General features: G+C 31.5%; 1 protein-coding gene across 1 annotated transcript; it reads left to right on the plus strand.

Moving 5' to 3' along the window:
* The first annotated feature begins 4,805 nt into the window (after positions 1-4,805).
* LOC141653889 (cytochrome P450 94A2-like) lies at positions 4,806-6,389 on the plus strand. Its single transcript, XM_074461756.1, has one exon. It carries the CDS (start codon positions 4,806-4,808, stop codon positions 6,387-6,389), a length of 1,584 nt encoding a protein of 527 aa, XP_074317857.1.
* Positions 6,390-25,261: the final 18,872 nt, after the last annotated feature.

Below are 25,261 nucleotides of genomic sequence, written 5' to 3' on the forward strand. Positions count from 1 at the left end.
AAAAGGGTATGATCGTTGGTTGTTTCACCCATGCTATGGGCCGGTCGAAGAAGATATGGGGTAAAGATTGGCCCGAGTTTAAGCCAGAGCGATGGTTAAGGGAAGAGAAGGACAACACGAGCGGGGAAACTAAACGAAGCTTCGTTGCTCGGGATTCAAGCGCGTATCCCGTGTCCCTACCGCAGGGGATGGGTTCGATCCAGTTTACGTTGCCGAAACAACAGCAAAAATGCAAGGCGGGTTTCCGGTTAGGATTGAAGAACGGGTTCGGGTAGAACCAAGTGAAGTGAATTGAATTTATCATAGTCACTTGCTCACTTTGGAGCGCTTCTATCCATGCTAATATTATGATTGTGAGTATGTAATAATACGAGCTGTATAATTTGTGCTCCAAACAATTACTCGTAGTTGAAAAAAGCTTGAAAGTTTATAATTTTCCAAGCTAAATAATTAAAATGGTTAATTAAGCATGCATTTAATTGAATAATTTTTGTGAATCGCACCTCGTTGATAGAAAAGAGATTGTAAATCGTCTTAGGAGAGACTTATGGAGTGACCGCTAAACTACTCTATCTCGTTATGTTGTTTAATGACAAATGGGTCATTCAATTCGGTTCGATTTCGGATCGAGTTAAATCGTTTCAATTTTAGTCATGTTTACCTTATCTTTGGATACAGGTCGATTTTTATCGGGTTCATTTTGGTTAGCCACTTTTATCGGTTTGTGCTATTACGAGTCGGTAACTCGGTATGGTTCGGGTCGTGTCAAGAGCAATTAATTGAGTTTAGTTTCGGGTCATAATTTTTAATATTGGTTTAATGTTTCTTCTATTTTTCAGTTTGAAGTAGAGCTGGCCATCAGCACGGGCTGACCCGGCCCGGCCCGGGCCCAACCCGTCTTGACACGTTATTTTATGCAACTTTGAGTCGACCGGTCCGCCCGACCTTAGCCCGCATTGGCTGCCTAGCCAGTCCTAAAATTCCAGCCCGGCCCACCTTTGGCCCGCCATTTTAGCAAAAATAATATTAAAAATAAATAAATTTGTAAGGCCCGCCCTTGGCCCGGGTCAAGCATATCTCAAACCCGACCCTCCCCGGCCCGGCCCGGTTTGAAGGTAATAATTTAAAAACGTGTTATAAATAGAATCAACGAAAGAACACCTAAAATTGGAGTGTGTAAAAACACCGTAAATCGATCAATCGATTCGATTATTATCGGTTCAAATATATTCAGGATTGGGTATCATTCGTCGGTTATAATGAACTTGGTTCAATTTCGGTTTGATTCGGATTGAGTCGAATTTCGGATCCTATTCAGGTTTTTCATATCAGGTATTCAATCGGTTATCAATTCAAATATTCTCGATCGGAACATTGTTTTGGGTTTAATTCAAGTTTATATGAATTGAAACCTAGATTATCGGCAATGATTTCAAGACCGTTTGGGATCAAAGATAGAGTTCTGAGTCACAATTGGATTTGGAGGTGTCCGAGTTAGAGCTACAGTGGTTCGAGATTGCAAGGTTAGTTTTGCAAGCCGAAAAGTTCTAGCTAGTTGTGTTTACATGTAGAAAAGCCTCCTAAATTAAGCAAGGCTTAGCTCTGGATACAAAACTAGGTGTTCACAAAATAAAACCAACTAGTGAGAGACTGTCTCTCATAACTCATAAGTGTTCGTGAAAATTAATCACGTTAAAGTCCTTTGAGAAAGCTTTTGTCAAGAAGCATCCCCTATATACTAAAAGAATAAGTGATCTCAACATTTTTTCCTTCAAAATAAGAAAACTAATGTCAATTAGTCAATTAAGTGCATTCACTAAATGAGAAAGCCAATAATTACAATTTACTTCATTAAATTTTCTTTTCATAAAAATATATTATTTTCACTAAATTTTAAACTATAATATTTTAATTAAAATAAAATAAAATTGATATAAAAGTATAAATTGTTAAGTTTTTATTGATACTATTTAGACCTGTCAAAACTCGACCCGACCAGAAAACCCGACCCGCCCGACCCGTTTTTTTAGAGTTACAGACCCGATTTTTTCGACCCGCGACCCGTTTAACCCGAACCCGAAATGACCCGTTATTTTAGGGCCGAGACCCGACCCGAACGGGTAGACCCGTTGGGTCAAAGGTAAATCAAGAATTTTATTAAAATATTAATATTTATATATTATATTTGAAAAAATAGTTAGAAAAATATTTTTTTTATTACTTAAAATTACAAAAACAACTAAAAAATTAATTTTATAAAACTTTTATAATATTTAATAATAAAATAGTTATTAAAGAAACTTTATTTTAATAATTATGTCAATATAATTAATGTAAACGTTGAATATGATTAAAATATTAATTTTAAATATGATTTACATTTTTAAAAAATATTTTTTTAATTAAAAAATCGTAAAAAAGACGTTATAAATTATTTCTTGACCCGTATTCTGACCCTAACCCGGCCCGTATTCGACCTGACCCATATGTCCCGACCCGGGACCCGACCCGCCCGACCCGTTTGACAGGTCTAATACTATTATTAGATAATGACTTGACTCGTACTCAGTATAAAAATAAAATTGTAAATCGATGTTATTAATTTAAATACACACCAAAGAAATGGCAACAAATCTCTTCTAAGGCCCTGTTCTTTTGGACTGAAATTGTCTGAATCGAATGAATCGAATCGAATGGAGTGAATCGAATCGAATCGAACTTAATGGAGTGAAATTTTGAATCGAATCGAATCAATCGAATCGAATCGAACTAATAATAAAAAGATTATATTATTATTATTATTGTTGATAATAATAATAATAATAATAATAATAATAATAATAAATATTATAATAAAAATAATACCAATAATAATAATAATAAATATTATTATAATATTATTCATTAATAATAATAATAATATATTAATATAATCTAATAAGATATATAAAAAATAAAATATTAATATAATAATAAATATAGTAATAATAATAATAATAATAATAATAATAATATATTAGTAATATAAATGATAACATTATTAATAATAATATAATATATTAATAATAATAACTAAAAAAATAAATAATAATATAATAATAATCATAGGTCTAATATAATAACTTATTAACATAATAATATTAAATATAATAATAATAATAATAATAATAAATATGTGATTAATAATATTAATAATAATGAGTATATTAATAACATAATAAATGTTAAATAATAACTTATTAATATAATAGTATTAAATATAATAATAATAAATATATTAATAAAATAACGTAGTTGCTCATTCATGTACGCATTTTACTTATTCACGGACTTTTTGCCATTTGTTTTCCATACCTTACCCTTTTCCCAAAAAAACAAAAAAACAAACACTCTCTAATTGCCTTTTGCACAAAATTAATCAAACCAGTAGATTAATCAACTATGCTAGTTCTCATGTTGATCAAGTAATAATCTCTTTTTTATTTACTTCATAACGATGTTATAGGTAGATTAATTAGACTAATGAAATTAGGGTTTGTAAAAATTATCAATTGCTTGACAATAGTTCTACAGTGGTCTACGACTCTACATGAATGGGAAATTGGGAATGTTGCAGTTCAATTAGTTCAATTTGCTACTGCATCTTTTCAATTGCTTGTTTTCAATTGCTTCCTTTTCAATTTGCTACTACGTGAATGGTGTTGTTAACTGCTTGTTTTCAATTTACTACTGCTTTCTTTCTCCATTTCTTCAAGCTCTTTTATACCAGTTTCATGAATTAAGGCTGCAATAAGTTGACATATCTATTTCTATAAATTATTTTTTCTTTCTCTTTTGTTTTGATGAAGCAAAGAGAGAAAAGGGCAAAAAGTGACGAGAAATCGACTTGATTAAGATAATCATTGGGAGGCGGATCTGTGAGATTATCTGATGGCCGGTCTGAGGAGGTCGTCAAGACCGGCCGGTGGCGCAAGGAAGACGACGGTGAGGGTGGCTGCCGGGTAGTGGTTAATGGTTTGTAGTTAGAGAGAGTAAAAAGTAAATGAAGAAGAGAGAGACGAAAAAGGGTATTAAAATAAAATCATTAAAATAAAAGGGGTATTATTGGCATTTACGTCCATGAATGAGTAAAACTCGTCAATGAATGAGCACCACCCTAAAATAATAAATATAATATAATAATAATAATAATAATAATAATAATAATAATAATAATAATAATAAATGTATTAAATATAAATATAATAATATAAACGATACGAATTAATTACTAATAAATATAATAGTAATATAATAAATATAAAAATAATATAATAATAATAATAATAATAATAATAACAATAGTAAATACATTAATATAAAAATAATAATAATGATATCAATAAGAAAAATAATAGTAATGTTGAAATAAATCGAACTAAATCAATTGAGTCGAATCGAATCGAATCAATGGAGTGAATCGAATCGAATCGAATCGAACTTATTAGAACTGAAATTAAGTCCAAAAGAACAGGGCCTAAGTAATATATGTGTGTATTTTTTTTTTTTTTTTTTTTTTTGAGGGAAGTGTGTATTTATTAATTGATGATACATGTATGAAATTATAGAATTTTTTGGAGTTTTTATGTTGTAAATTCTTAATCACTTTAATGAACCTTTTTAATGGTTAAGAATTAAGCATATACTTAATCACTGTGTAATAGTCAATTAATGTTTCCACCTTAATAAATGTATGTTCCACCGTACATATTACTGTAGTATAAATATATTCATATGGTATTGCTAAGATTTAGTAACAAGAAGCAATGTTTGAGCTAAGCAGTAAGCACATGTTGCTAATTTCATTGTTGTTAATTTTTCTTACATCTCTTATAATTTTCGTCGCCAAGATCTCGAAACCAACAACGACCAAGTCGAAGATTACTAATCTTAATAAGTTGCCTAAACCATACCCGATAATTGGTCATTTGTTAGCCTTCGCTGGGTTAACGCAAGAGGAAATCTTCGAATGGCTTTCGAAGATTATATCAACTTCACCAACCTCGACTATTGTCGTGCACCCACCCTTTGGAATGCCTAGTGTTTACACCGGTGATCCGGCCACGGTAGAACATGTTTTTAAGACTCAATTTCACAAATACGAGAAGGGTGCTTATTACAAAACCGTCTTTGGAGACCTCTTCGGAGATAGCATGTTCACCGGAGATGGAGACGTTTGGAAGACTCAAAGACAAATTGCTGGCTTGGAATTCACCCACAAAGCGTTACAAAATTACGTTGAAAAAGTCGTTAATACCGAGATTTCAGAGAGATTGATTCCATTTCTATCGGATGCTGCCAAGGAGAACAAAGTCATTGATCTTCAAGACTTACTTAGGAGATATGCATTCGACAACGTTTCCACCGTAGCATTTGGGTATAACCCGGGATACGTGACACCCTCTTTGCCGGATGCTAAACTTGTGACGGCTTTTGCTGACTCGCTAATGCTATCCCACGAGAGGTTTCACGCGATTTTCCCAATCATATGGAAAGTTTGTAGATTCCTTAACATTGGTTCCGAGAAAAAGCTTAAAGAATCAATTCGAATACTTCGGGAATTCATCAAAACCATGATAAAATCGATGAAAGAAAATCCGGAAACAGTAAATCAGGAGAAGATGAATTTTTTATCAAGAGTTGTCAATGATGATCGATTTGATGAGAAGTTGACCATCGACATGTGTATCGCGTTCATCCTCGGTGGCATGGATACATCATCGGCTGCTTTAACATGGTTCTTTTGGCTCGTCCATCGCAACAAACATGTCGATGAAGAAATCGTAAAGGAGATTAAGAAAGTAAAAAAACACGGGACTAATAACTCGACCAATTATTCTTCTGTTGTCGAGGAATTAAAGGGAATGACGTACACTCACGCTGCGCTTTGTGAGGCGATGAGATTGTACCCACCAGGGGCAGTCGACATAAAACTAGCGGCAACAGACGACGTTTTACCTGACGGAACGAAAGTGAAGAAAGGTATGTTCGTTGGATGTTTTATCCACGCTATGGGCCGGTCGGAGAAGATATGGGGCAAAGATTGGCCCGAGTTTAAGCCAGAGCGATGGTTGAGAGAAGAGAAAGATAACACGACCGGGGATACGAAACAAAGCTTTGTTGCTCGAGATGCGTGCACGTACCCGGTGTTTCTTGCAGGGCCCCGGATTTGTTTAGGCAAGGACATGGGTTTCTTGCAAATGAAGAGTGTTGTTTCTGCTGTTTTAAGCAGGTTTAGGGTGGTCCCCGTTATAGGAGACGGGGTCGACCCAGTTTACGTCCCTGAAACCATCGCGAAGATGCATGGCGGGTTTCCGGTTAGATTTGAAGAACGGGTTCAAGTCGAATAATACGAGCGGTATAATTAATCTGTGTTGAATAAATCTTGGAAGTTTATAATTTTCCAAGCTAAATAATCTCCGTACCGAGCAGTAGCAGTAATTGGATTATATATCTGATGTACTACTGATGTAGTACATCAGATGGTATAGTCTATATCTATCTATCTATCTATATTAATAAAGGAAGCTTTTTTCGAGCGATTACAGAAAGTCCAATACTTACAAACCACTTTAATTGTTAAATAAGTAATAGATAAATAATTGAAATAAGAGATAATGTTTTCGTTTTGGGGTATAACTCTAAGCAAACTACAGTACAACATTGGATATGTAAAACTCTACCTAAAAGAAACCACTACATCATACAATCCTATGTACATAGGACAACTATTTGTGTGTATATAAATGCTCCTTCCTAAACACAATTATGGTACGTTTTTTCTATTATTTTCTTTCGTATTTCAATTCCTTTATTAGCGAGATATTTTCGTTATTATACTGTATTATTTTCTCCCTGTTATTCTTGATCGTACATTATTGTTGTGCAATTTCTGTTATTTGAATGCATTTCTTTATTATGTATACTTTTATTTTATTTTTCAGGAATTAGAATTTGTCACAAGATTATTATACACTCATGGCGGTCGATCCCAACTTAATTTACTAAACTTAAGGTTAGCTAATTTTGAATATGGCTCCGTTAAAAATTATTGCATCTCCATTGATCTTAATAAAGCTTTCTGGAGGTGAGAGCCATCTTTCACTATGATTATGATGCACCTGATAACTATTAGCGCAAACCGATGCCGCATAGATACGATAGTCTTGCAGTAACCTGATGAAACCATGGATAATCTGTGAAGGGGGAGAAGATTAACATCTGAGAAGTCTGAGTCATGATTGGAATATATATCGATGTCAAGAGAGCCGTTAGAAGATGGAGATATATTAGTAGGGAAAATATGTAACTAATCATGGTGTGCTAATCAGTTATTTATTTTCTCCTTAAGCTATATTTCGATAAAAGTTTATAACTTCTATTAAGATTGATTTTCAACAATACATAAGTTTTATCGTATTTTGCTATTATTCCTTTTTTATTGTAGTACATCATGCAAACATGCATATTCCAATAATCCCCGTAAGAGTAAGTACACATGCTCTAAACACTGTTTTCTACGGTATAACACAAGGTGACGATGACACATATCTAAGGAATAATACGATCGACATCGACGAAAATATTAGACTAATTTTCAAGTCATATATATAGAGAGAGAGAGAGTTCGACAATAGAGAATATTCCCTCTATTTTTTATATATGTACTTTTCAAGACACTTCCTTCTCTCTTCAATATCAAACGACATGAAAAGTAATAAATATCTAAACATAAAATAATTATGTTCTAACACAACATTATCATACGATAATTATAATTAACAATAGAAATAACATGGTGGTGTTAACTATAGTTAATAAGATGAAGTTTTGAGACAATTATAAAATAGTAGAATATACAACTTAGTGCTTTATTAGAGATTTGTCACATATTTTAGACTAAATCTAATCTAACTAAACTAGGGGACTATTTCGGCGCAGCGAGTTGAAGTTTTGGCCAACAGAAGAATTGTAAAATACAACTTAGGGCTCTATTAGAGTTCTCATGAAGCACATCACCACCAGATTTTGTCGCATGAAAATGATTGAAGGCACACTAATATTAACACTGAAGGAAAATAATGGATAAAAAAGAAGATACGGGTCAAGTTTAATGAAGGGCACATTAGTTCTTTTACAGATAAAACTTAATATTAGGTTGATGCACGTAATTTGACTGGGTTTTATGTTTTTGATCAAAATGCTCGAACGTTTTAAGATATATGAGGATTGAGTAAGAGAGGCGAGCTGAGTATAACTACGATCAGTAGCAAAGTTAGATTTGAGAACAAGAGAGGTCACAATTATGAAAATAAATGTAAAAAAGTCTCCATATATGCCTAAACATGACTATTTAAGAAAAACTACCAGCATACAAATCAAAATCTGAGGATAGGATCCGGCTCAACCATAAACATTAATTCTTTTAGATTAAATCATGATTCTAATAAAAAAAAATTGTAAAATAATCATCTTGAATTTTTTTTTCTCACGATATAATTTATTGTCAACGTTAAATAAAGCTTAAATAAGACGATATTAAATCTAGGCCCGTGCATCGCACGGGCATTAAATCTAGTCTATATCTATCTATATTAATAAAGGAAGCTTTTTCCGAGCGATTACAGAGTCTCCAACTTTTACGAAATACTAAAGCTATTTATTATAGTAATAAACATATATTAATTTAGATAAAGATCTATCTTTTCTGCCCAATTAGATAGAGTATTTGACTAGCAATCAGATAGAGTATTTGATTTGAGAGACAAACATAATAATAATATATTTGTTAGCCTATATATACAACGGGAGTTCAATTAATTTACTCAAAACTTAAGATTTACTTTTTTTAGCCTTTCTTATATTGTTCCCGTCCCAAATTCCGCATGCATATAGTCATTATTATTATTGTTGTTTTTTTTCTTTGTTATTGTTATCATTATTATTATTATTACATTTGTTGTTTTTATAGCATTCGATATTCATGAGCATGATTCCTAACATGATCCTTGCTAATCATCTTTCCATTGTTTTTATAGGAAGCCACTAATGACAATGCATGGAAATCGTACGCTTGATGGAGGATTATATGTAAAGAAGATAAATAAACATGCACCAAATATCAAACCAAATTAAAGGTTTGTTCAGTCTCTTTTAGTGCGCGAAGATAATTCATTGAGAAGGACTGGATGGCCTTTCTTAAAAAAAGAGAAATTTGTAAATGATAAGTGATTAACGTGTTTGATTTGTATAGACGTGCATAAGTATTGGGTTTATAGTATGATTTTTTTTATGAGTTTGATCTTTTGACCCAATTATTTGTTTCAATGTGATGTAAATCTTATTATCATTAACTCTATGTATAATCTATAATTTTGTTCGATTATATGACTTCCGCATCAAGGGTGGATCTACAATGTATGTAGAGTAAGCACTCTACTTGCCTCTCGGCGGTAGTCTCATCAAGTGCTCTCATTAAAAAAAATTTATGAAAAACTCTCATATTAGAAAGTCCATTCTATGAAAAACTTTCGAGCTAAATTAAAGAGTCCATCTTTGAAGTATTGTTATGCACTCTATAATTCATTAATAATATTCCGTATTTTTTTTTTACTTTAATATTAGTATAAATCCAAATCTTTTTTTAGGGACATAAATCCAAGATGTTATATTCCTTTTTTTTTTTTGCAAAAAAATGTTATATTCCTTGATATATCTCTGAATATCGGTTAAAACCACATAAACCCTATTAGCAACAAGCTATATATAAAACTGTATAGCACTCTGCTACATATACATTGATTGATACCATGCATATATGGAGTAATTGTTATCTCCTAGCTCTCTCATTCATCGTCCTGTCTCTATCTCTGGGTTGCGGTAGACGTATTATTGCTGGTCATTCCTTTACGTTTGATCACTTTCGCTCCATATTCTCGCCTCTACACGAAAGTAATAGAAATTGAAACTTTTGATTGATTAGGTACAGTAATGATTAATCTGAATGTGTGTAGGTATGGGAGCGGCGTACGGGACAGCGAAGAGTGGAGTAGGGGTGGCGTCAATGGGAGTGATAAGGCCGAAGCTGATGATGAAGTCGATTGTACCCGTTGTTATGGCGGGAGTGTTCACAGTGTTGGGTATTTACGGTTTGATCATTGTTGTTATTATTTGTACCGGAATTAACCCTAAGGCTAAGTCTTACTATCTCTTTGATGGTTATGCTGGATACTACTTAGAGTTGTACTTCGTATTAAAGCTCTTCCACTACTAGGTGTATATATACACAGTTCTTCTACGAGACCGTCTTTCGGTAGATTAATGAGAGACAACCAATAAATAAACTAAAAAATAATAGATTATGTTTTTGTCTCCACCAAATTATTATAATTAATATGAATATGAATTATAAGGGCATGCTACCAGCCTACCACGAGAGTCTACTCGAAGCTAAATACTATACATCGATAAATCATAAATTATGTGAGATTGTGTTATGATCCAGGTTAGTTAAGGTTAGTTACATGCGTATATATAGCTCAAAGTCGCATGTATTGGTTATTACCAAAAGTTTTGTTGACAAAACAATTCTTATCATACCCATATGCTTAATCTCGATCGGAGGTAATAGACGAGTGTCGAGTGTCTTCGTAAACTGGGACAAAGGAAATATACGCGAGAGTGGAGCACTACATATAGTCAACAAGCTAACGTTAATATGATGTAAATCTCATTATCATACACTCTTCCACTTGTGAGAGGTGGGGTCAAGATTAGCTAATCGCCACACCGTCTCTTATAAAGATTAGTGTTTTTAATAAGAGCCCTGTTATAATATTGTGAGACAAATTAATTAGAATGTTTAGTTTCATGTATGCGCCATTATATCATACTATGAGTACAACTTTATTATGTGAAACTGTTTCAATTGATACAAGAGAGTCATTTTTTACCGAATTACTTCAAATATTTTAAAACACAATTAAAAATACAAAATTCACCATGAAATTTATTAAATGTATTTGACAAGGATAAAAAAAAAGATATTGTATTCCTTTAAAAAACTCATATCACACGTTATAATTGAGTTTCATACAAGTACTATTACATATGGAGTACTACATAGGGATTAGGGAGTGTAATATAGAAGTTGGAATATACTCCATTCTAAAACGACAACTTAAAATCGCGTGTACATTTTCTACTTAAAAGTTATATAGGGTAACAAATACGGACTATAATGTATATGAGATATTGCAAATGAGATGAGGGTAAATTTAAGAGTTTTTACATCAATAAAATCAAAAGACACAGTTGGCACTAAGGGTCACGTCAATTGGTACCATGTAGGAAAAACCCTAAATTTATATTGCGCAAAAACTAACCTTAATTGTTCATTTCTCTCTCGATAAAATGTATTAGGATACGTGGTTGAATTAATATGGGGTTTGAGTTTGGAATAAGTCTTTTTCAAGAAAGAGAGTTAAAATTAGTACTGGTTTTCTATAATGCAACTTTTACCTGATACATAATATTACCAATGGCTCATGCATCTGAGATATTCTTACATTATAATAAGTTTAGTTCGGTTGAGAGAAGTTAAGCTTCTATAAGTTCTGTTCAGAAAAGTTAATCTCCTACAAGTTTAGTTCAACTTCTATTAATTCAGTTCAAAAATGTTAGCTCAATTTGTATCCATTTTTTTAAAAGTTAAGCTATAAGTTCAATTCAGCCCCTGTTTGATTCAGAGAACGTAAGTTCTTATAAATTCAGGTCAGCTTCTATATGTCCGGTTTAGCAAAATTAAGTGCAAAAGAACAGAGCCTTAATTAGAGTATTATTACATCATAATCATAGGTTATTACAAGTTGGCCCGGGAATCGCCCGGGCATTAAATCTAGTATATATATATATATATATATATATATATATATATATATATATATATATATATATATATATATATATATATATATATATATATATATATATATATATATATATATATAGAATTAGGTTCTAATGAGTCCACCTTCCTTAGGTGAGTCCATGAGTCCTAATCTAAGCCATTAGATTATAACAAAATTAAGGGTGAGATTGAATCTGAAAATAAAAACCCTATATAAAACAACCAAACCCTAATCCATTTCATTTCCCTTCCTACTGCTTCTCTCTCTTCCTCCCTTTCCCTCTCTTCCTCCTTTCTCTCTCCGTCCCGCCTCCCAAACAAACCCGCCCTCTGCTCCTCCTGCCGCCACCGCCCTTTGCTCCTCTTTCTCCTCTCGGCCGCAGCCACCACGCCTCCCACCACCCGTGCCGCCTTCCTCCTCTTCTCTTTTGCCTCCCTCGGCACCACCACCACGCCACCTTCTTTTCTTTTTTTTTTTCAGTTTTGATTGTTGGTTGTGGGGTGGTGTTGTTGGTTGTTGTTTCTGTTTCTCCCTCTTCTCCAACGCCGCCACCTCCATTCTCCTTTCTTCTTTTTTTTAAATCTGAGAAAGTAATTGTTGGTTGTTATTGTGGGATATTTTTTTTGTTTTGCTTTTTTTTTTGGGTTGGTCGTGGTGGTGGGCTGTCGTGCGTGTGGTGGTTGTTGTATATCTTTTTTTCCCAGATCCGCCGCGGGGCAAGTGTGGCGGAGTAGTTTTTGGTCGTGGTGGTTGTTGGCGGTTTTGGTGTGGTCTTTTTTTATATGGGTTGTTGGTGGTGAACCGTGGTGGTGGCCGTGGGTGGGGGTTGGATGGATGGTTGTCGTTTTTTTTCTATATTTTAAGTGGTTGCTGTTGTCGGCTGTTGGTGGTGGAACTGTGGCGGTGTTTATGTGGTGGTTAGGGTGGCTGTTGGTGATGGGTCACGTGGTAGTCGTGATAGACGTTGGTGGTCCTCGTTATTGCTTATATATAAAATGACTCGCATTAAAGTTTCGTCTCACAAGCATTAAAGTTTCGTCTCACAAGTATTAAAGTTTCAATCGTGTACCAGTAAAGTTTAATTCGTATATCATTAAAGTTTCATTTATATGGACTAAAGTTACGTTTTTATGGACTAAAGTTGCGCTCCTATGGACTAAAAGTTACGCTGATATGGGACTATTATATTTATTAAGGACTTAAATTTCATAAATTCAAATTATTATAAAGTTATAATCTTAAAAACAAATAAAGTTTTAAAAACTATGACTAAAGTTGCCAGTGTAAAACATTAAAGTTTTATTCATAAAATTAGAATATTTTTAAAGAATTTAAAATTAGAAATTGTTTAAAAATATTAAAGTTTCAACTTTTTAGCATTAAAGTTTTACTCGTAAAACATTAAAGTTACATTTATAAATCTGTAAAATTAAATAAATTCAAATTTTTATATAAAAAATTGACTAAATAAATTAAAGTTTCAATTATTAGCATTAAAGTTTCACTCGTAAAACATTAAAGTTACATTTATAAATCTGTAAAATTAAATAAATTTAAATTTCTATATAAAAAATTGGCTAAAAAAATTAAAGTTTCAATTTTTAGTATTAAAGTTTTACTCGTAAAACATTAAAGTTATTTTTATAAATCAGTAAAATTAAATAATTTCAATTTTTTATATTAAAAATTGTTTAAAAAAATTAAAGTTTAAATTTTTAGCATTAAAGTTTAATTCATAAAACAATAAAATTATACTCAAAAATCAATTTTATAAATTTAAAATAAAAAATGGTAACATAAATTTTAATTTTTATATATAAAATGACCTTAAATATTAAAGTTATAATTTTAAAGAAATAAAGTTACACTCATACATTAAAGTTTCATTTTTAAAACATTAAAGTTTTCATCTTAAATTTTTAAAATCTCAACCATCAATTTTAGAGATCAATGGTTAGGATTAGGACTTAGTGGACTCACCATTTTTGGTGGACTCATTAGAACTTGCCTATATATATATATATATATATATATATAGATTTAGGATCGGGTGACAACGAACACTCGGTGCAAACGGTGAGAACGACCTTCATCCCTTAGATAAGAGTAAATAAAAGGCTGAGATTTGACCATAAATTAAACTCATTAGACTAACTCCCAATATCACGTGTTTCCCAATACGACGAGTAACTCCCAATACCACACTGCATCCTCTTTAATTTCTCGCAGTCCCTAACTCAACGTGCCAGCCGCCGGAGCTCCGGCAAGATCGTCGCCAGACACATTAACTTTCACCGACATCATCACCATCGTCATCGGACCCTCAGAAGCGGCATCAGACCATGGACGGAGATCTCCCCTTCAATATCACCTTTGCTTTCTCCTTCCAACCATTGTCACTTTGAGCTATAAAATTCACAGCAAAACCAATTTGAATTACACGAAATTAGTGTATCTGGTTTCTATATTGATGTATCTCAAACACATTTTAACGTACCTAGTAATTAATTTTATGTATCCATGTGAAGATACATTGAATCAGTGGCTAGATACATAAAAAATTGGTGTAGAATCATTGAAATAGAAAGACAACCAACAAAGGGCCGGGGAGGAGATGAGGCAGTTGTTGCCGGCGACTTGGCGTCTGCTCCGATGTTGTCAGGTAAATAGAGGATGGTAATGGGGAAGCAGTAGCACTGACCGTCGGTGACAGAGAAAGCTTAATGCATCCAAGAAGGAGATGATAATGGTGTAGATTTATGGCTGATATTAATTGTTAACAATGGTGATTTAAAATTGAATAGCGTATAGACAATTGAATCAAATTGTCCTAATTAACAATGGTGTTGGCGTGTTGCAATGAAACAAAGGAAGCAGGAGTTGGTGGATTAAATTGATGGTTTAATTGAAAATATTACCCAGCCGTTCATTTCATATTAAGCTTTGTGAGGTTTGTCTTTACAGTACGGGAATTTAGTATATAAGATATTAATTAGTCCTCGTTCTCACCGTTTGCACCGAGTGTTCTGTTCGTTTCACCGATCCCTATATATATATATATATATATATATATATATATATATATATATATATATATATATATATATATATATATATATATATATATATATATATATATATATATATATATATAAGAGTTTTTTCGAGCGATTCTAGAGGGTCCACATCATCAAAAATTAAATTAGGAAAGTTTCATAAATAATATTTTCCACATAAAAAATAAAGTGAAGAATATTTTAATTATTATAATATTTATATTTCCTATTATATATTCATGAGAAGTTTCTAATTTTTATATAAAAACTTTGACATTTGATTTTGCAAAAAAATATCGTTATAAAAATTATGAAAATAATATAATTAGATTCGCGGTAAAAAATGCTTTCATTAGAGTATAGATTTCATATGATTTGCACATATTAAAGATGATGTACTTCTTAATATGTTATATGTCCCACATTGAAAAACAATGTTACTGTGGTGTTTATAATACGTATAAATTATAGAATTGTCCCACATCGAAAGTTTAGCATAAAGTGGGTCATCATATGATTATAAATAGAAAGCATCCTTAGAACCTAAATACCAACCCAAAACTTTCTGAGTCTCTTAAGCATTGTCTTGGAGAGCTCTTAAGAGTTTATATCATTATCTCCACGGTATGATATATATATTTTTTATATTATGTCCAAGTGATATTTATAATTTTTATATAAAAACTTATACATCTCATTTAGCAAAAAAGTAACATAATTTTTTTTTTTAAAAAAAAATTATATAATTAGATTCGTGGCAAATAAATGCTAACATTAGAATATAGTATCATATTATTTGCACATATTTTAATTATGATAAGAAGTTAAAAAAAATGTACTATACGAATATTAATAAATAGTATAGTTTTACTTATTATTATTATTAAACTGGGTTAGATGTCGAATTAGGTGCAAAAAAGATGGTGTATTTCTAAGTATATTGTTTGTCCCACATTGAAAAATAATGTAGGTGTGATAAATATACTACATATAAATAGTTGAATTGTCCCACATTAGAAGATTATCATGAGGTGAGGTATCACATGATTATAAATAGGAGTCATATTTGAAACTTAGGGTTATCAACCCAAAATCTTTTGAATCGCTTAAATATTATCTTAGAAAGTTCTTATAAGAGTTTGTATTAACGGCAAACCTTAGTTACAACAATACCATACAAATATTAATCACGTAGATATTTATAAAAGCGATTATCTATAAATATATAAAAGAGAGTTTTTTCGAGCGATCTGAGAGCGTCCACATCATCAAAAATAAATTTAGGAAAGTATAATTTTTGATGTAAAAAATAAAGTGTAAAATCTTTTAATTATTATAATATGTATATTTCCTAAATTATATTCAAGTGATATTTCCAATTTTATATCAAACTTTTACATTTCATTTGTCAAAAAAAATATCGTTAAAAAAATTATGAAAATAATATAATTAGCTTTGTGGTAAAAAATGCTATCATTAGAGTATAAATTTCATATTATTTGCACATATTAAAGACGGTGTACTTCGTAGTATGTCAAATTGTGTACTTTTTAATATGTTTTCTCCCACATTGGAAAATAAGTAGGTGTGGTGAACATACTACATATAAATAGTAGAATTGTTCCACATTGAAAGATTAGTATAAGGTGGGTGATTTTATAATTATAAATAGGAAGCATATTTGGAACTTATGCATCAACCCAAAATCTTTTGAGTCTCTTAAGTATTGTCTTGGAGAGTTCTTAAAAGTTTATATCATTATATTTTCTACCTATAGATTTTATATGTCTCACATAGAAAAATAATGTAGGCGTGGTAAATATACTACGTTTAAATGATATAATTAGAATTGTGTTAAAAAAATAATGTAGGTGTGGTAAATATACTACGTTTAAATAATATAATTAAAATTGTGTTAAAAAAAATTCTATCATTAGAGTATAGGTTCATATCATTTGCACATATTTTAATTATGATAAAAAAACAAAAAAAAACGTATGAATATTAATAGATGTATTTGGTTATTATTAAATCGGGTTGGATGTCGAATTAGGTTCAAAAAATATGGTGTATTTTTAAATATGTTATTCATCTCACATTGAAAAATATTGTAGGTGTGATAAATATATACTACCTATAAATAGTTGAATTGTCCCACACCATAAGATTATCATAGGTGGGGTGATCCCATGATTATAAATAGGATTTATCCTTGGAACTTAGAAATCATCCCAAATATATTAAATCTCTTAAAGTATACTTAGTATATAAGAGACTTTAAGCATAATCTTGAATTAAATGTTTAATTTTTAAAGTTGCAACATTTTTTTAGGTGGGAGAAAGATTGATAAAATGGTTAATATTATAGCGGAAATTTTTCATGTTACCCTCGGATTTTGTTAGATTACACATAATACCCCTAATTTTAAGTTTGTACATATAATACCCTTGTGTTTACTTTTTTTTCATAACGCCGTTACTCCTAAGAGTAACCAGATGAGTAATTGAGCATGTCATGCTATTTGTGTTTTGTTATTTAGGTATTAAATGTTAGTTTATTAAATAAAATATGGATTTAAGAATTAGATGATGAAGTGTTTGTGTAATAGACGATAACAAAAGAAAAAGACGTCAAAAGTCATAGGAGTAATTGTAACACCCCCTCATACCAAGGTGCCTTACCAGGACCACCCTACCATGAAAGTGCGTTACCATCTCGGTTTCCCGAGGTTAGTACATACCAAAAGCGTCTGAATTGAGCACTATTATTAAAGTACTGAAATGCAAAGTTTACAATATCCAAAACCAAATACTGTCTAACGAAATACAACTTCAAAGTCTTAACATTAAAGGAAGACCCGCTAAGACTCAGACGGTGATGCTATGACTCGTGGTGGCAAATCTCCCAAGATAATCCCCAAGCTCTCACTAGCAATACCTGTCAAGCCTGCTCACCATCCCCGAATGGATCACCGTAGATTCCACAAATAACAACGGGGTCAGTATTACTCAACTAATAAGACAAACAAATGCAATAATCGTCTGATCATCACCAATTCCCAATCATCCAAGCTCACATAGTAACCGACTACACACCAAAGTGTGTAGGCATGCCGGATTACCCATCGCAACAGGTAATCCTCGCCGCCAGTGGGTGACCGCAGCCGATCCCACCTAGTCCAGCTCCTCAACGAGCGACAACGATCCCTGTCCCTTAATGTGCACATCCCCTCCCGTGGCGGGTTCCACGGAGGGCGAACTAGGGTGTGAAGCCACTCCCGCAAGTGACTCCACCACAATCACAATCACATGACATCACAGTCATCTCAATCCCCTCACACCAACATTGTCACAAAAAACCTCCATACTACGATGATCAACAGACAACGATAATTACAACAACATGTCATGCAAAGCACAAGAACCGAGTAGGGAAACCCTACCTTAGCAATCAACAAAGAGATGCAACACGAACAATCAAAAAGGCTCCTCTACGAAGTCTTCTCCTATACAATGATCATGCAACACGATTACACTTTGTACAATTCCCAAAATCTTATTCTCAAATTAATGTACAGTAACCCACAAAAGTACAAATAATCACGAAGATAGAACTTACCAACAGTGCAACGAGAACTTATACGCAAGAATCACGACGATTACCCACACAATGACGCTACGAAATGCTTAAGAGAAGGATTAGGGAATGATTTGGGTGTAATTAGGGTAACGTAGAAATGATAACGCTTTTGAAATGATATTAGAAACTGACGCGGAAATATAAAATACCCTAAACATTCCCTAATCAAACCGTCGAAATAACACTCCGCCAAACCGGACACTCGGTCGAGTAAGTGCATACTCGGTCGGGTGTCCAATACTCGGTCGAGTATTCACTATACTCGCAGTATTCCTCGGCAGAACCAAAATAACCCACAGCCAAAGCACTACTCGGCCGAGTAGGCTCTACTCGGTCGAGTAGTCACCAAGGAAAATCCGTAGTGTTACAGTAATGACATTATGACGGAAGTTGTCAAATGGTATTTTAGGAAAGAAAAAGGTGAACACAGAGGGTACCATTTGTAGAAACTTAAAATTAGGGGTACCATGTGTAATCTATCAAACTTCAAGGTTACCAGAAATTTCCAATATTATAATGATATAGTTAACTAAATTTTCATTTAAAAGAGAGAGATATTCGTACCAATAAAACAACAAAGGAGGTATTATTTTTTAATTGTTATTTTATTGTCACACCATCAAACTTAACGTCCATTTAACAGCCTTTATATGGGGGTACCACGGGCAAAAAAATGGAACCTCAAGGATACTATAGGCAGATTCTTAAAAGTAGGGGTAACGTGGAAAATCTGACAAAATTTAGGGGTACCACAGGAAATTTTCGTATCTCAATTATGATAAAAAAAAATGAAGAAAAACAACGACAAATATTAATGGGGAGTACTTGATCATATTATTAAATTTAAATACAACTATTAGATATAATGAGTAACAATTAACCGTATTCGGTATTCGGGATTTGGTGAATGTCGAACTAATGCAAAGAAGATGGTGTAATTCTGAGTATGTTATTTGTCCCACATTGAAAAACAATGCAAGTTTGATGATATACTACGTATAAATGGTAGAATTGTCCCACATCAGAAAAATAATCCAAGTTTAGTGAATATATTAGTTATAAATAGTAGAATTGTCCCACATCGAAAGATTAGTATAAGGTGGGGGTGATTATATGATTATAAATAAGAGTTAACCCACGTATATATTAATCTTTTATTTTTTTTGAAAGAAATATTTTAATAATATGTAAACAAATCATTAGACATAAAATATAAACATTAAACCCTTATGTTTTTTTTTGCATTATAAATAAGTTAATTACCCCGTTGCAACACACGGGCATTCAAACTAGTATCTATATAAAAGAGAGTTTTTTCGAGCGATTCTAGGCTGTCCACATCATCACAAATTAATTTAGGAAAGTTTTATAAATAATATTTATGATGTAAAAAATAAAGTGGTAAATCTTTTAATTACTATAATAATATATATTTCCTATTCCTATTTTATAGTAAAGCGATGTTTCTAATTTTTATATGAAAACTTTTACATTTCATTTGGCAAAATAATGTCACTAAAAAAATTATGAAAATAATATAATTAGATTCGTGGTAAGAAATGCTATCATTAGAGTATAAATTTCATATAATTTTCACATATTTAAGATTATGTACTTCTTAATATGTTATATGTTCTACATTGAACTAATAAATATTAGAATTCTCCCACATCGAAAAATTAATATAAGGTGCGCCGATCCTATGATTATATAATAATGAGCAAATACTATACTCCCTCGATTCAAGACCAAATACAACATTCCTTTTTTTACATTATTCATGAACGAATAGAATCTTTACGATTCCTTGCAATATGTAAGACAAAATATGGTCATGTAGGATCTTATTTGATTCACTTATAAAGTACAATGAGAATATCAAACTTTAAATTTTTTATAATGTAAACTTAAAGATATTTACGTTGTAATTTGTGTCTTGGCAAGTGTGTAAATGAAAATGTTGTATTTGGTCTTGAATGGAGGGAGTACTATTTATTAATATGCGCACGTTTTTTTTATAATACTTTTTTGGCAAATGAGATGTATAAGTTTTTATATAAAGATTATAAACATCACTTGAATATAATACATAATATAGAAAAAATATGTATATATATCATACTGTGAAGATAATGATATAAACTCTTAAGAGTTCTCCAAAACAATACTTAAGAGACTCAAAAGGTTTTTGGTTGGTATATAGGTTCCAATGATGACTTCTATTTATAATCATAGGATCACCCACCTTATGTTAATCTTTCGATGTGGGACAATTATATAATTTATACGTATTATAATCACCACACTAACATTGTTTTTCAATGTGGGACATATAACATATTAAAAGAAGTAGACTATCTTTAATACTCGTATGTGCAAATCATATGAAATCTATACTCTAATGAAAGCATTTTTTACCACAAATTTAATTATATTATTTTCATAATTTTTCTAACAACATTTTTTTGCCAGATGAAATGTCAAAGTTTTTATATAAAAATTAGAAACTTCTCACGAATATAAAATAGGAAATATAGATATTATAATAATTAAAAGATTCTCCACTTTATTTTTTGTATGGAAAATATTATTTATGAAACTTTCCTAAATTAATTTTTGATGATGTGGACACTCTAGAATCGCTCGAAAAAACTCTCTTTTATATATAGATATATAGATATAGATATATAGATATAGATATAGATATAGATATTGATAGTTTTCTTAATATTTGTGCATAAATCATATATGCAAAGTGGAGTTGAATGGAGGAAGTAATGTATAAATAGCCGAATTGTCCCACATCGGAAAATTACTATAAGGTGGGGTGAACCTATGATTATAAATAAGAGTCATCTTTGTAACTTTAATACCAACCAAAATTTTTTAGCGTCTTCTAAGTATTGTTTTATAGAGATCTCTTATTAGAGTTTCTATTCTATTATTATCTCTTTAATAGCAAAATTTATTTATTATTTATTTTTCTTGCATAATCAATAAACGATAGATGTGTATGTATTTATCAATTATTTTCTTTGAAAGAGATATTTTAATCATATGATTAGATGTAAACATTAATGTTTATAACATTTTTTTCATTATAACCAAGTTAATTAAACATTAATGTTTATAACATTTTTTTTCATTATAACCAAGTTAATTAACCCGTTGCAACGCACGGGCTTTCAACCTAGTTTTTGAGTATTAAGATAAAGTTTTTGAGTTTTAATCTAAAATTTTTGAGTTTTATTATAAAGTTTTATAAGCTCAAAAAAATTTGATTTTTGACATCATAAAACTAAAATGTAATTTTCCCACCTAAATCATATTTCCTAAAATAAAATGTATTATTTTTAGCATATATTATAGGTATGGTAGGTGATTAATGACACAATCTTTTAATAAATTTAATATTTAAAACATTCTATATTATTTCACATTATACATAAATTTATCTCCATTATTATATGATAAAAAAATGTATACTTTTTTTTAAATAATTGTACGATGTAAATTCATTTATTTTTAATGATAAGAAGTTGCACAAAAAAATGTTAATAGTATAAATATTCTAAAAAAAACATCATTAATTTTTCGGTAAAAGAAAATTTTCATTAAAATACTTATTTCATGACTTTTTACAATTTTAATTTTTTATTGCTCAAATTAAAATAAAGTGATCGACAATGATTTCAAAACCGTTAGGGTTCGAAGACGAGTGCTTAGTCACAGTTAGGTTCGGAGATGATCCAGTTTGAGCTACACTATTTCGAGATTGCGAGGTTGAGTATAGTGCTATGGATACAGCACTTGGACGATCCACAAAATAAAACCAGTTCGTGATAGACTATTGTATTGATACAAAATAAAGGATTTCCATAAATCATTAGGGCTAGTTTATTTCCTAATTAGATTATTACTAGTTTATTTATTTCCTAATTGCAGTTAGAATAAGTAAGGTAATTATATTAGGTTTAGAAAAGTCAATTTTAGGAAAAAATTAACTTGTGAGGTAAGGCAGCACTAGGTCGTTTATTTTCTAGTATAAATAAGAAGTCGTTGTATGTTATTTTTGATATCGATTGAAATTGAATAAAAATTAAAGATGTTGTTTTGTTTGTATTTGCAAGTTCTGTAAACATAGGATCGACGCGTTTCGTTCCAAAACGGTTTCTGTCTGACGCGTTTTCAGACTTAAACTAGATCGACTAGCACGCGCTTTGCTACATCGGTCACCATTGTTCGATCTATAGGTCTAGATCGCGCAAATATCCCATTGTTTCGATTTCAAGACAGATTTCGAAGCAAATATCCCTTTTCCATTATTGTTCGCTATTCATTGAAACCGCTTCCGCGCAAATTTCATAGATATCATAATGATACGAAAATTACTCAAAAGAATAAGATTCGCTAGAGTTGCAAATGAATTAACTTAATCGAAAAAGGTCAAGACTGTTTGATTGTCGGATTTATATGATTTGAACGGTTTAGTGAATGTTTGGATTAACGTGAACTTAGTAATTTTTATGTGTTTTTTTGTAATATAAACGAACAAGAAAATAAAAGGATATTTGTTTCGAAATATGTGAATAAATCGAACCAATGGGATATTTGCTTGAGCTAGACCTATAACTCAACCAATGGTGAACTATAATCAAGACCTATTGATTATAACTCGGGTTAATGCTTGAAAACGCGTCAAACAATAACAATTTGGAACGAAACGCGTCGATCCTATGTTTCTGTTAACTTGCAAACACAAACAAAGCAACATCTTTAATTTTTATTCAATTTCAATCGATATCAAAAATAACATACAACGACTTCTTATTTATACTAGAAAATAAACGACCTAGTGCTGCCTTACCTCACAAGTTAATTTTTTCCTAAAATTGACTTTCCTAAACCTAATATAATTACCTTACTTATTCTAATCGCAATTAGAAATAAATAAACTAGTAATAATCTAATTAGGAAATAAACTAGCCCTAATGATTTATGGAAATCTTTTATTTTGTATCATTCTCCCTTTCTTCAAAAGAATCGTCCCGATTCTTAGAACAATGGAATCCACCGGGATCGAATACAATCCTAGCAAATTCGGATGCAAAATTGACTAAGAACATGAAGTTATTCGTGAAAATCATTGCTCTCCTTTTCAGCTCGTCATCTTCAATGCAGTCTTCAAGCTTATCCATCTTTTCCCATATGAGCTCGTGCCTTCCACCCCACCACCCTCCTTGCACGACATCAAGCTTTAATCTTTTTGAATCACCTATGTCAACTACAGGAATGCGGTTCATAATATAATTATGCCCATCAGCATTACCAAATAGTTTTCCTTTGACGCACTTATTAACGAGATCTTGTTCATGAAAAATAACATCACCATCAACCTCAATTGTCTCCTTATCATTATAATCATCAAAAATAGGAGGTGATGTTGGATCAAACTTAACATTCTCCTCGTAGATGCTTTGACTTGAGAATACTCCCGACATGTCTTCTTCTTTTTGCCCCTTTTTATTCAGTTTTTTTTTTTTTTCGCGGATGAACAGTACCGCGTCGTGAACAGTAAATTTTTTTTTTTTTTTTTTTCCAACCTTCACGCCTTGAGTAGCAAGTTACTAGAACCGTGCTCCTTGGATCAAAACCGATTAACCCTCAAACTACCTGCTTGAGTTTAACCCTTGAACTCCAATCGCAATCAGAAATTCAACTAACAACTTGGTTTTGACACGCCTAGGACCGTCTAGATTTGAGGAAATCAAGAGCCGAAGCTCTGATACCACTTATGATAATAAAGTTGCTCAAAAGAATAAGATTCGCTAGAGTTGCAGCGGAATTAACTTAACTGAACAGTGCTGAAGACTGTTTGATTGTCGGATTTATATGATTTGAACGGTTTAGTGAACTGTTTGGATCAGAACGTGAACTTAGTAATTTTTATGTGTTTTTTTTGTAATATAAACGAACAAGAAAATAAAAGGATATTTGTTTCGAAATATGTGAATAAATCGAACCAATGGGATATTTGCTTGAGCTAGACCTATAACTCAACCAATGGTGAACTATAATCAAGACCTATTGATTATAACTCGGGTTAATGCTTGAAAACGCGTCAAACAATAACAATTTGGAACGAAACGCGTCGATCCTATGTTTACAGAACTTGCAAACACAAACAAAGCAACATCTTTAATTTTTATTCAATTTCAATCGATATCAAAAATAACATACAACGACTTCTTATTTATACTAGAAAATAAACGACCTAGTGCTGCCTTACCTCACAAGTTAATTTTTTCCTAAAATTGACTTTCCTAAACCTAATATAATTACCTTACTTATTCTAACTGCAATTAGGAAATAAATAAACTAGTAATAATCTAATTAGGAAATAAACTAGCCCTAATGATTTATGGAAATCTTTTATTTTGTATCATTCTCCCTTTCTTCAAAAGAATCGTCCCGATTCTTAGAACAATGGAATCCACCGGGATCGAATACAATCCTAGCAAATTCGGATGCAAAATTGACTAAGAACATGAAGTTATTCGTGAAAATCATTGCTCTCCTTTTCAGCTCGTCATCTTCAATGCAGTCTTCAAGCTTAT

Source organism: Silene latifolia, chromosome 4 (assembly GCF_048544455.1).
Source record: "Silene latifolia isolate original U9 population chromosome 4, ASM4854445v1, whole genome shotgun sequence".
Taxonomy (NCBI): Eukaryota; Viridiplantae; Streptophyta; class Magnoliopsida; order Caryophyllales; family Caryophyllaceae; genus Silene; species Silene latifolia.